At 37.7% G+C, this 9,696-nt stretch overlaps 2 protein-coding genes across 4 annotated transcripts; both read left to right on the top strand.

Annotated features, from left to right (window-relative positions):
* Positions 1 to 284: 284 nt before the first annotated feature.
* LOC132152997 (phosphatidylinositol N-acetylglucosaminyltransferase subunit A-like) lies at positions 285 to 5,606 on the top strand. Of its 3 annotated transcripts, none has more exons than XM_059562064.1 (7): positions 285 to 329; positions 805 to 1,150; positions 1,235 to 1,667; positions 2,150 to 2,282; positions 2,362 to 2,494; positions 3,010 to 3,216; positions 4,625 to 5,606. In XM_059562064.1, exons 2-7 carry the CDS (start codon positions 854 to 856, stop codon positions 4,880 to 4,882), a joined length of 1,461 nt encoding a protein of 486 aa, XP_059418047.1. In that variant the 5' UTR covers positions 285 to 329; positions 805 to 853; the 3' UTR covers positions 4,883 to 5,606. The 3 variants fall into 3 exon arrangements, with proteins under 3 accessions (XP_059418047.1, XP_059418046.1, XP_059418048.1); XM_059562063.1 differs by lacking the exon at positions 285 to 329 and adding an exon at positions 463 to 535; XM_059562065.1 differs by lacking the exon at positions 285 to 329 and adding an exon at positions 579 to 597.
* A 722-nt stretch (positions 5,607 to 6,328) lies between these two features.
* LOC132152469 (ankyrin repeat and SOCS box protein 5-like) lies at positions 6,329 to 9,363 on the top strand. Its single transcript, XM_059561227.1, has 7 exons — positions 6,329 to 6,542; positions 7,280 to 7,359; positions 7,585 to 7,692; positions 7,793 to 7,943; positions 8,030 to 8,164; positions 8,817 to 9,002; positions 9,081 to 9,363. The coding sequence occupies exons 1-7, from the start codon at positions 6,446 to 6,448 to the stop codon at positions 9,203 to 9,205; spliced, it is 882 nt and encodes a 293-aa protein (XP_059417210.1). The 5' UTR covers positions 6,329 to 6,445; the 3' UTR covers positions 9,206 to 9,363.
* The last annotated feature ends 333 nt before the right edge of the window (positions 9,364 to 9,696 follow it).

The raw sequence follows: 9,696 nt of genomic DNA, 5'->3' as shown, positions 1-9,696 counted from the left end.
GACGTTAACTGCTATAGGCAAGTCCAAATGTCAGACAAAACCTAACTGACGTGTTTTGGGACGGAAACAAACCCCACACCCACCCATGTTAATTCTCAATCTAAGAACTCCAGAGTTGGTGCAGCCCTTTTTTACACGATAGAACAAATCGAACTTCAGTCACATTATACTGGTCTGTTAGTCCGAACAAAATACGACTAAGAGACGCTAAATGAAATCATTTTTGTAGTATTATTGAAATCAAAATGTAGTTGCCTCTAGAGGGCAGCACCGACCACCGCATGATATTATTTTACAGCATGAAGAAAAAAAATCCAAACATCACGGAAGTACGGAAGTAGACATGATTGTCTACTGTTTTGCTTATATTGTATTCCAGAGAAATACAGTAGAAATCTTTTCAGTTCTATGATGTCGATGCTTTACAAATTAACGCTTGATTTAAAATGTGCTAGGGATGTAACACATCGTAAATCATTTTTTGTTCAGTTGTGTAGAATTCAGTAATATGCTCTATTAGCCCGGCATTGACTGGGTGAGTGCTTTCACTGTCTTTTTCATTTATTTACATTTATGTAAATGCAACGTAATGTTAATGTACGTAAGGAGTGTTAAATCCGTGTTATCTGCCTGTCTGTCTGTCTTAAGTCACCGTCTATCAAATCAAATTACTATTGTCACAATCAGCCGTAACGGTGGATGACATTTTAAGTGCATGCTCAACAACAATGCAGCTCTGTAGTCACGTATTAAACCGCAATATACTACAAACTATATTAAAGTGTGTGACTGTGTTATTTACAGGTGGATCTGTATGTTTTGTATGTAAGAGCACTGAGGAGTTCACATCACCATGGGCCACAGAAAGAGAGGTCACACTCATGCACCTAAAACGCCCCCATCCTTGGACACACACTCCTCCAACAGTCTCCGGCTCTCTGATCATGAGCAGGGCCTGAAGCACAGGATCTGTATGGTGTCAGACTTCTTCTACCCAAACATGGGAGGCGTGGAGAGTCACATCTACCAGCTCTCACAGTGTCTCATAGAGAAGGGCCACAAGGTTGTGATTGCAACACATGCGTATGGAGACCGTCGTGGCATTCGCTACCTGATCAACGGACTGAAGGTTTATTACCTACCACTGCAGGTGTGTTTTTACAGTGTATTATATTTGTTAGTATACTGTATATATCAACCGTACCACTCACATCCTCATGTCTTTTCATTTCAGGTCATGTATAATCAGTCCACAGCGACCACCTGCTTCCACAGCTTGCCGTTACTCCGGTGTGTGTTCGTGCGTGAACGCATCACAATCGTGCACGCTCACAGCTCCTTCTCCGCGATGGCCCATGATGCTCTGTTCCACGCCAAGACTATGGGACTCAACACCGTATTCACAGATCACTCTCTCTTTGGATTTGCAGACCTGAGTTCTGTACTGACCAATAAGCTGCTGACTGTCTCTCTGTGTGACACCAATCACATTGTGTGTGTGTCATACACTAGTAAAGAGAACACTGTACTGCGGGCTGCGCTGGACCCTGAAATTGTCTCTGTCATCCCTAATGCTGTTGACCCCACTGACTTCACCCCTGACCCCTGTCGCCGTGACAACAACAAGATCACCATTGTGGTCATCAGTCGACTGGTTTACAGGAAAGGTTGGTAGAGGATAGTGTTTTTATTTGCATTACAGAATAATGTATTGATATATGCAGGTTGTGGGGGGGGGGCAATCATGTAAATTTACTAAGTAAATTAAAACCATTTTATTTGCACCTTAAATACATGTTAGAGTAAATCAAAGTAAAAAAATAAAATAAAAAATCATCAAAAAGGTTAAAAAAAAAGTGTTTAACAATGTAATTAGTTATTTTTATTTTATTTAAGAATAATAATAAAAGCTTATGTCAAGCTACTAAATAAGATTTCCTTTTGAAGGGAATTTTTAAATTATGATATCAGGACAGTTGTACTATCACCCTGAATAGTTTTTTTACCTTTTAAACAAATTACACAAATATATATTTTAATGAATCTAATTATTAATTAATTTCAGAAATAAAAAGGTGCTTATGATTAAAGAGGTGCATTCTGTGTATGAAAATTGCATTGTCTTATTTGTCCGCTGGTTGTTTTGCAGGGATTGATTTACTAAGTGGAATCATTCCTGAGTTATGTGGCAAGCATCCAGATCTCTGCTTTCTGATTGGTGGAGAGGGACCCAAAAGAATCATCCTGGAAGAGGTTCGAGAGAAATATCAGCTTCATGACAGGTAAGAAATCCACTGTGCATGAGAAAAGATCTCTAGCTGTGAGTTTGTGTAGAATTTCTTTACTCTGTTATTTTTATAGGGTTCGTCTGCTGGGAGCTCTGGATCATAAAGATGTGAGGGATGTTCTTGTTCAGGGTCATATATTTCTCAACACTTCTCTCACTGAGGCCTTCTGTATGGCCATAGTGGAAGGGGCCAGCTGTGGGCTGCAGGTATGTTTTTTTTTCTATGAATATGTATTAGTGAAATCATATTATGGAAGAAAATGGGTTACAAATGGCATACCATGTTGACTAAGTTGTACAAAATGATATTGTTTGACGTTATGCACAATACATGCTAGATTGATACATGTTTTAAAGGTAAAATTAACTGGTTTCCATGTTTCTTAAGTTTCTTTGGATGAAAATATAATACATGTAATTTATTTATGACGGGGTCAACAGCAAGGATTTTTGGCGCAGTCAGACTAGTAGTTAAGATTTTTTTGCTTTACTTCCCCCACAAAATAATACTTCTTTATTGGTTATTTTTGTTTCTTTAATTCTTACATCAAATATGTTTAGATATTGTTTTGTTGGATGTTTTTTTTACACATTCTTTCCTTTACCAAAAGAAAAGAAACCCCTGGCCAACATGCCACCCTTAGAGTTGAGCCCTGATTTATGGAGATTCATCAGTGATCAAATCTAAATAAGCTCAGCTCTGTGTGTCTGCGTGTGTACAGGTGGTGAGCACCCGTGTCGGAGGTATACCTGAAGTCCTGCCTGATGAGTTGGTAACTCTGTGTGAACCATCAGTTCATTCGATTTGTGACGGCTTGGAAACTGTAATTGCAAGAATACGCACAGGAAACGTGGAGTCTCCTTCCACCATCCACCGCAAGGTCCGAACACTGTACACTTGGAGAAACGTTGCTGAGCGCACAGAAAAGGTCAGTTTTAAAAGCATGCTTGAAATATTTGTAGGATGTACGCACTAACATTCAAAAAATGATTGTTACGTTTTTTCAGTTTTTGATGTCTTTTATGCTCACCAAAGCTGTAACTGGAAATTATGACAGTCCTCACTAATTAAAGTATACACACACACACACACACTAGGGCTGTCAACGAATATTCTAAATTCGAATATGTATTCGAATAGTTTTAAAAAAACGAATTTCGAAGGTGAAAATTAATATTCGAATAAAAAAAAAATGTGGAAAAAAAGGCCTGCGGTAGTAGAGGCGTGGTTGTCTGCTTTGCGAGTGGGGGGTTCAGGGACAGGTCACAGCCTCACAGGAGTCGCACTCTCTGGCACAGCATCACTGCTGAAAGTTGACGCGACTTCATGGAAGATGCCAGCAAGTGCAGAGCCCAACTCGACCGCAGCAGAGAAAATGAGGTAAAATTGTTGACCCGCGAGATTGTTGTATGCAAGTTATTTAAGATACAGTTAGCATACCATTCGACAGCTAGCAACATGAGGTCACATCTCAAAAATGTGCACCCAAATGAGCATGGCATAATGTGTGGAACTCCAGCTAAACAGTCACGTCTTGACACTTAACGTTACTTTGCATCGCCCGCCGCAAGCACTTTGTCTACAACATGACAAGAGGCCATAACGGATAAATTAATTTCGTTCATTTTTAAGGACATGAGACCGATCAGTGTCATGGATGGGGCACGCTTCGGGGAGTTCTGTCAAGCAATGGATCCGAGGTTTGATTATTTATCGTTTCATGTCAAGGAAAAGTTCCATTTTTACCACAGCACAGCTCGCTCGGAGCATTCAATGTCAGTTCTATATGCTGTAAAACTTCAATTAATATTAATAATATTTGTTTCAATCACTGAATGAAGCCTGCTATATTTGGGACAACAGTCGCGACCTTAAATTGCTTGCACAAAAATGTGTTTGTTCATTTAAACCATTATGCGCAGAGAACGTGAGGGTGAGAGAGCGTGAGGTCTGCAGTCTTGGCCATTAGTTGATTTCCTTGTTTTTGTGTAGGTAATACGTTGTCATATATGTTTAAACTTAAATAAACTATCTATACAAGTAGTTATGTCTCTTTGTATTATTTTTGCCTGTTATTGACGTAATGCGCGTCATTGACAACATGCGAACCAGATGTTCGAATAGTTCGAATATTCGTGTATTTTTTAGAGGGAATATTCGAACGTCAATATTGAGCAATTTTGACAGCCCTAACAAACACACACACACACACACACACACATATATTTATATATAAGAACTTAATCTTACTGAGCCCAAACTTCTGAATGGTAGTATATTTTATTATTCATTATTATTATTTTATAACATTCCCACTCTCTGTGTGTGTGTTTCAGGTGTATAATCGGGTGTGCAGGGAGCCCGTTTTGCCGTTGTCTGCGCGGTTGCATAGACTGCGCTCTCACTGTGGTGCGGTGGCAGGCTCCATTTTCTCCTTTGTTGCTGTTATCAACTTTATCTTCCTGCTTTTCCTGCAGTGGCTCCGCCCAGATCATCTGATTGATGTTGCTATAGACTCATCAGGCCCCCACAGCCGCATGGGGCAGCATCTTAGTAAGAAGAAAAGTAAAGCACCAAACCCGGCTGTGTCCTGACTAATGATCTAACATGGCCTCTCAGTAGGCTCATGATGAACTTTATTTAGAAGGGGAATGAACTGAACTGAAACTATAGTATTGGTATATCATAGTGCACTATGGTACATCAAAACATGTGATGTATAAAACTGTGAACTCAGGTGAAGAGAAAGCTTTTAAAAGCTATCCTCAGCTACTCCTATAGTCCAGCACCTGCACTTACACATTGAAAACCTGCCTTTATGTAAACCCCCATTAGATAATGGTCTAAACTTGTTGAAATTGTTGCACAAATATCTTTAAATGTCTAGATTTGAGATAAATGACAAACAGTGGCAGCTTTTCCTGTATCACCTTTACATTTGTTTTCCTCTCACAGCATATCTGTATGGTGTAGATGTGATTCAGACTGAAATAAATGAGCTGAACTGAAAGTTTTAATACCAGTTTTTGAGCTCTGGTGGAGCTGTGAAATGTAAGATGCATCTTATCTGTTTATTTCTTTGATCTGACAGTGCTTGTTTCTCTTTAAGCCTGTCCTTATTTCCATTGCTGATTTCTTTGGATAATGGTGTAAATGTATTAATTTCACATGCAGCAAACTTGTTTTAGGGCGCTATACTTTACTTTTTTAGTGTTTTATATTGACCTTCTCTGTGATTAAAAAGCACAAAGGTTCCCACTACCTGAGGTAATATGTATTGGAATTATTTTTGTTGACACAATAAACTTTATTAACATGCCATAAGTATACATTCTTTTATTTATTTATTTTACTTTGATATGAATGCATTTGTGGGTGCTTTTAGGATTCTGTCTAGACAAAAACATTAAATGTATGTACAATTTTTCTCTAAATATGCAACTGTTGAGTGTAAGTGTGGAATCTAATGATAAAGTAGTTGTTTTGTTGTAGATAACAGTCAGGGTCCCTCTGGATCAGGAATCTTATGCTAACACAGAAACAGGGCAGATAATACACGCCCTCGTTCATTCAAGGCTAAAACCAGGAGCCGTCAACACATACTTATCGCCCATTCTGTCTGCTTTCACACACATGCACATTCAATAGCCACCCTATCCAGCTAGAACCATCCCGTTCATGCATAACACTGCATGTAAATCATGTTTTGCTGAAGAGACAGATACCATTTTACCACTTACATATGCAGTTACATTTTACTTGCTGTATTTGCATAATCATATCTATTTTTGAGGTTGTAGATCGAAGTTTGTACTATTGAGGGTACTATTGTACTATTTCATTTATTTCAATTATTTGTTCTCTGAAACTGCTTAAAAGGGTTTTTGTATATGTATGTTTTTAACACCGCTTTAGCTCCTCTGTCCCTTGGACTCATTTTGAGGGGGTGTGTTTATGCGGGGGATGCTCACCTCTTGAGTTTGAGGAGATGGGGGTGCAAACACATATCACTGATACCAGTGGGAGGTGCATTCTTGCCAAGGGGGGTTCTTGTTTCTCTGAAGGCCATATAAACAACTCTGAAAAGTTTCTCTGTGCTCCATTATCTCAATTGTTCTTTTCCTGCAAGGTCTCTTCTTGTACTGTGAAGTTTAAAGATGGCTGTGGTTCATGCTGAAGAGAGCGTCTGGAGTAAGCCATGGGATCACAGGTTTAACCTGTACGGAGGACAAGTGTGTAATACACTCATGGCAGGTGAGTTTTCCTCCTCTACTTCTTGTGTTTTCTCTCTTCTTAAATGTTTTCAGTAGTCAAACATACTGTGTTTACCACAAGGATCAAGCCCTTACTATTTACACTGCATGACATTTTTTTACACTATAATATTTCATTGTTGTGATATCCACTAAATTGCCATCACTGGAGTATGAAACATGTACCATGAAAGAAGCATCAAGTCAGTATTCCATACAATTCATTTATACAATCATACACTGAAAACAGAAAAAGGAAACTGAATTTGGCTTGGAATGATGATCTAGATGCGCCAATTTGAATTTGGAGAGGGTTTAGTTTAAAGTGCTTAAAATTGATACATTTGTTCTAAAAGATAGGGATTGCTTTTAGAATAAATTTACTTGGCTATACTTTGGAGATGAAATTGTCCCTGGATGTTTGCTAATTTGACCTCTCATTGAGGTCAGAGCTGTGACTCGGTGGGTTATGCACATCTACAAAACATATACGACCCATTGGCTTTCAAGGTAATGGCTACCACAGTTTGGTTTGAAACAATATAATGGAGAATAAAATATAAGAAAATATTCATTTTTGGATGAACTATCCTCTTAAAATACAAAAAGTGTATTTTAAGGAGTGGGATTGGCTTTGTCTGTATATAAACATTATTATTATCTTAAAAACAGCAAAAGTATATATGGCACGTCCTTATTTAAATATCTGTGTAAATGTCTGTGTCTCTGCTTTATTAGGCTCCTGGGATGACAGAACACCTCTGCACGATGCTGCATTGCAAGGAAGACTGCTGCCATTGCGAAGACTACTTTCACAGGTATACTGATGGAAGAAACAGTGGCATAACATTTTTCACACTGAATAGCTAAACAAATAAATGATTTAAATGCTTAAACCACACTTGCATGTTTCTTTGCATTAATATAAAAATCAATCAAAGTGCTACTTTGTAGGTAACTGTTATAAAAACAAACTTTGTATGAACCAAATGCTTCCTTTTATGAATGAAGAAAATGAATTGTCCATGTTTACACGTGTAAAGGGGTACAACGTGGGAATGGCTACATTAGATGGAATCACACCTCTGCATGAAGCAAGTGTTGGAGGCCATTTTACCTGTGCTAAACTTCTACTGGAGCATGGTGCTGATGTATGTATACACCTTTCTCTTTATTTAGAGTATATGCCTTTATTTTGCTCATTGTCTCTGCATAAACATGCATCAGTGGCTAACATATATATGCATTCAGGCCAATGCTGTCTCTTTTGATGGAGCCACTCCTCTCTTCAGTGCATGCTGTAGTGGAAACCCTGCCCTTGTCAGCCTCATTCTGATGTACAGCTCTGTCCACCATCCAGCTCATCTGCAGAGCTCACCTCTCCATGAAGCAGCAAAGAGAGGTATGTGTGATGATATGTGTGAATTTGTAATGCACTGCAAACACTGGGTAATCAGTAAACCGGATGTCTATGTGTATCTGTTTTAGGTCACACAGCATGCGTTGAAGTGTTGCTGTCTCATGGTGTGAATGTGGACATGGAGGTTCCCAGCACAGGAACACCGCTGTACTGTGCATGTCAGTCCAAGGCAACAGAATGTGTACAGAGCTTGCTAATCTCAGGTCAGACACACCACTCTTAATGAATTAATAAACACATTTTTGGTGCAATTAGGATCATTACATGGATATAATTTTTGTTTTGATAATGCATTTTATAACAATACAGGGTAGATTTTGTTTGACAGATTATGTATTTGTGATTTTATTTTTTAAGTTTTCAATATATATATATATATATATATATATATATATATATATATATGTTTTTATAAAAATATATTTTCATTATATTATTTCAGCTTAATTTTTATACCTAAATGATTTTCAAAACTTTTAGTTTTAAAAGTCAAAGTTTATCATTCTTTTTTTTTTTTGTATTATTTATTAATATTATTATTTTTAATCTTCATATGTACAGGGTAAGTACAATGAAATTCTGAACAGGCAATGCACCCAAACTATATAAACATATACATGTATAGTATATATAGTGCTGTATGTATATGAATGTATAAGTATGCATATAATAGGTTACATTATTTCACAGATTATTAAATAGCATCAGTACTCAAATGTAGCAGTAAAATAGGAGAGGTTCTCAATGTTTTAGTTAATAATACAAAAAACTACTAATGAGAATAAAATGTTTCTTTAATACAGTAAAAAAAAAAAATTGGGGGAAATTTTAACACTGCTTCATGTTTCTCTCAAGGCGCTGATGTGCAATGTGGGCGGGGCCTAGACACACCTTTACATGCTGCAACCAGGGTGGGCGGAGTAAAGGAGGTGGAGCTACTATTAAAACATGGGGCTGATCGGACCTCAAGGAACTCTAAGGGAAAGAAACCTTTGGAGTTGACAACAGATCAGAGCATCAAACAGCTTTTGCATGCTACAGGTAAATATAAACACATAAGATGTAAACACTCAATGTCCCTCTGTATGCTGCGATACTGATTCCGGTTTGGTACTGCAGGTCCATGTTCCCTGTCAGAGCTGTGCAGATGGTGTATTCGACGTTCCCTGGGACAAAAAGGACTAAACAAAACCAAGATGCTTTGCTTACCACATACCCTGCACAGTTATCTTCTCTATCATTAAAACAAACATAAACATACCCTGCATAGTGTCCAAACACGATTTACATAGTAATCTTGTTCTTTTTTAGTAACATTTTGTATACATTTTTATCTGTAAATAACCTTTTTTAGTAAAAGTGAAGCTTTTTTTGTTTTGTAATAAATATTTTTTATACATGATTCAAAGACTTTAATTTGTTTGTATTAATTTGTTGAAATGAATGCATGACTGTATAGTTACACACACCCACCCACACACACCCACACACACACACACACACACACACACACACTCACACACGTTCATGTTGGGTTTCCAAGTTTTATAGTGATATTCCATTGATGTAGGCTAATGATCTTTACACTGTACAAACTGTATTTTCTATCCCCTTACCATAACCCCTACCCCTAAACATACCCTTCACACATTTTTTTCTGCTATTAAGACACTGCCTACATGCGCAAATGAACACTCACCAAGCATACTAATTTTATGACTAAATTTACGACAAA

Source organism: Carassius carassius, chromosome 11, assembly GCF_963082965.1.
Source record: "Carassius carassius chromosome 11, fCarCar2.1, whole genome shotgun sequence".
Taxonomy (NCBI): Eukaryota; Metazoa; Chordata; class Actinopteri; order Cypriniformes; family Cyprinidae; genus Carassius; species Carassius carassius.
The sequence above is the reverse complement of the archived record's forward strand: the minus strand, read 5'-3'. Positions and strand labels throughout refer to the sequence as shown.